This window comes from Cervus canadensis, chromosome 6 (assembly GCF_019320065.1).
Source record: "Cervus canadensis isolate Bull #8, Minnesota chromosome 6, ASM1932006v1, whole genome shotgun sequence".
NCBI classification, from domain to species: Eukaryota; Metazoa; Chordata; class Mammalia; order Artiodactyla; family Cervidae; genus Cervus; species Cervus canadensis.
The window spans coordinates 24,333,143-24,335,533 of record NC_057391.1 but is presented as its reverse complement, the minus strand read 5'-3'; the positions used below and the strand labels follow the sequence as shown (position 1 = coordinate 24,335,533).

At 39.4% G+C, this 2,391-nt stretch overlaps 1 protein-coding gene across 1 annotated transcript; it reads left to right on the top strand.

The window, feature by feature from the left end:
* Window positions 1–363: 363 nt before the first annotated feature.
* On the top strand, window positions 364–1,329 carry LOC122444254 (olfactory receptor 11H6-like). Its single transcript, XM_043472991.1, has one exon. It carries the CDS (start codon window positions 367–369, stop codon window positions 1,327–1,329), a length of 963 nt encoding a protein of 320 aa, XP_043328926.1. The 5' UTR covers window positions 364–366.
* Window positions 1,330–2,391: the final 1,062 nt, after the last annotated feature.

The window sequence follows — 2,391 nt, the reverse complement described above, 5'->3', positions numbered from 1 at the left end:
AGATGTGTGTATGAGGGTGTATCTTATGAAACTTTACATCAAGGAAGAATTTAGGTAAATGCAAACATAGAAAACAATCTGGACTCTATGTTACGTGAAGTCGGTGAAATTTATACTCTGAAAAAAATGGAGACTGTTACAGCGGGGGCTGTGGGAGCATATAGTAACCTACTGACTCTGGTTCTCAGAACTCTGCTCTCATTGGGCTAAGCTAGATCATTGGGAAATGAGTTAAATTCAGAACCATATGGAGCCCTTTCACAAAAGTGCAATAAAGGAGTAAATAGAAGTCAGAAGATACAAAAATTACTTTTCAAGAGAAAGAAATGGCTAATATAATGATCATTCCCTTCATAGATCAGAAGAATGCATATCTCAGAAGCCAGTAATATCTCTGGGTCTGTGAGTGAGTTCATTCTCCTGGGCTTCCCCTGCCGCAGGGAGATCCAGATCCTTCTCTCCGTCGTGTTCTCCCTCATCTACCTGCTGACCCTCCTTGGGAACACAGCCATCATCTGTGCTGTGTGGTCAAGCCGGAAGCTCCATACACCCATGTACATCCTCCTGGCCAACTTCTCCTTCCTGGAGATCTGCTATGTCAGTTCTGATGTGCCCAAAATGTTGGCCAACATCATCTCCCAGACCAAGAGCATCTCCTATGCTGGCTGCCTTCTCCAGTTCTACTTCTTCTTCTCCATGTGTGCAGCTGAGGGCTACTTTCTATCTGCGATGTCCTTTGATCGGTTCCTTGCCATCTGTCGACCTCTGCATTACCCCACCATCATGACTTATCAACTCTGCGCCCGATTAGTGGTTTTCTGCTGGGCAGGTGGCTTTCTATCAATACTGATGCCTGCAGTTCTTATGTCCCGGGTGCCTTTCTGTGGCCCTAATGTCATTGACCATTTTTTCTGTGACCTGGGACCATTGCTGGCGCTATCCTGCGCCCCCGTTCCCAAAACTACTCTAACTTGCGCCACCGTAAGCTCTCTTATCATTTTCATCACCTTCCTCTACATTCTTGGGTCCTATACCTTCGTTTTGCGAGCTGTACTTCGGGTCCCAGCTGGCTCAGGCAGGAACAAAGCTTTTTCTACGTGTGCCTCCCATTTCTTGGTGGTTTCCTTGTTCTATGGCTCAGTCATGGTGATGTATGTGAGTCCAGGCTCCAGGAGCCATCCTGGGACACAGAAATTTGTGACCCTGTTTTACTGCATGGCAACCCCATTCTTTAATCCTCTGATCTACAGCCTCCGGAACAAAGATATGAAAGATGCATTGAAGAAAGTCCTCTGTGCATCACAAATTTCTAAAAATACAGAGGAATGATATACATTTTTACATCGTTATTCTCCCAAGAATTCAGAATTTCTCTTATTTAAAAAAACTATTTTCTGGACATGTCTGAGTATTCTTGATCTCATAAAAGTATGATTCACTACACACACCAAAAAAACTCTCATCCTATCTCAAAAGAAAATACCACAGTTCCAAAGGTCTATTGCAGCAAAGTTTCAGCAAAGGGTTTTTATTCACCAATGTATTAATATAATTTTTACATTTTAAAGTTTTTTTGTAGTCCTAAAACTAATGTAATCAAGTTGGTATATACAAAACTAAGGCTCATGTTTCCAACTTGTATCTTGGCTTTTATCCTAATACTGTTTTATGCACTTTAAATTTATCAACTATTTTTCTTTTCTGATTATAATAAGGTTGTCTATAATAAGAAATAGCACCAACTTACTATGCTCACGAAAAAAGCCAATCACTTTAATTTATAAGATCAAGGACTTGATATCTGTGACTGAAACAGTAGTGTTTTTCACTTGTGTTTTCCTTACTACCGAACACTTATGAGCTATACACAGTATGTAGCAAATGAAAATAGGAATTTATATGGTTTCTTCTTAAGGAAAATTCTTGGTCCAACTTTGAAGAGAATACAGAGACAAGCACACATTCACATGTGCCAAATCATTGAGTATTCCTTACTCCAAACTGCGTTTCTGCACCTTCCAAGCTTTAAGTAGAGAAACTTTTACTGTTAATAGAAAACAAGCATGAGAAACCAGAAAACAGACCCTGCCAACTAAATAGAAGCTACTTCAAGGCAGTCAGCACTTAATATAAATTTTTTGGCTTGACCTGATCATCTGCCTCTACTCTGAAATGTTCATATTTTATTTTTTTGATTAAAAAATTTATTGAGGCAACATTGGTTTATAACATTATGGAAGTTTCATGTGTTCAACAATATGTATCATATTTTAAACTGTAGCACAAAATTTCTTTTTCTGGGAGAGAGGTTGGTTTGTAAAGTTTTCTACTATATAGTGAAGAAAAAGCTTATGATTTGACTGACAATGTGCGATTCAAACCAGACCTCAA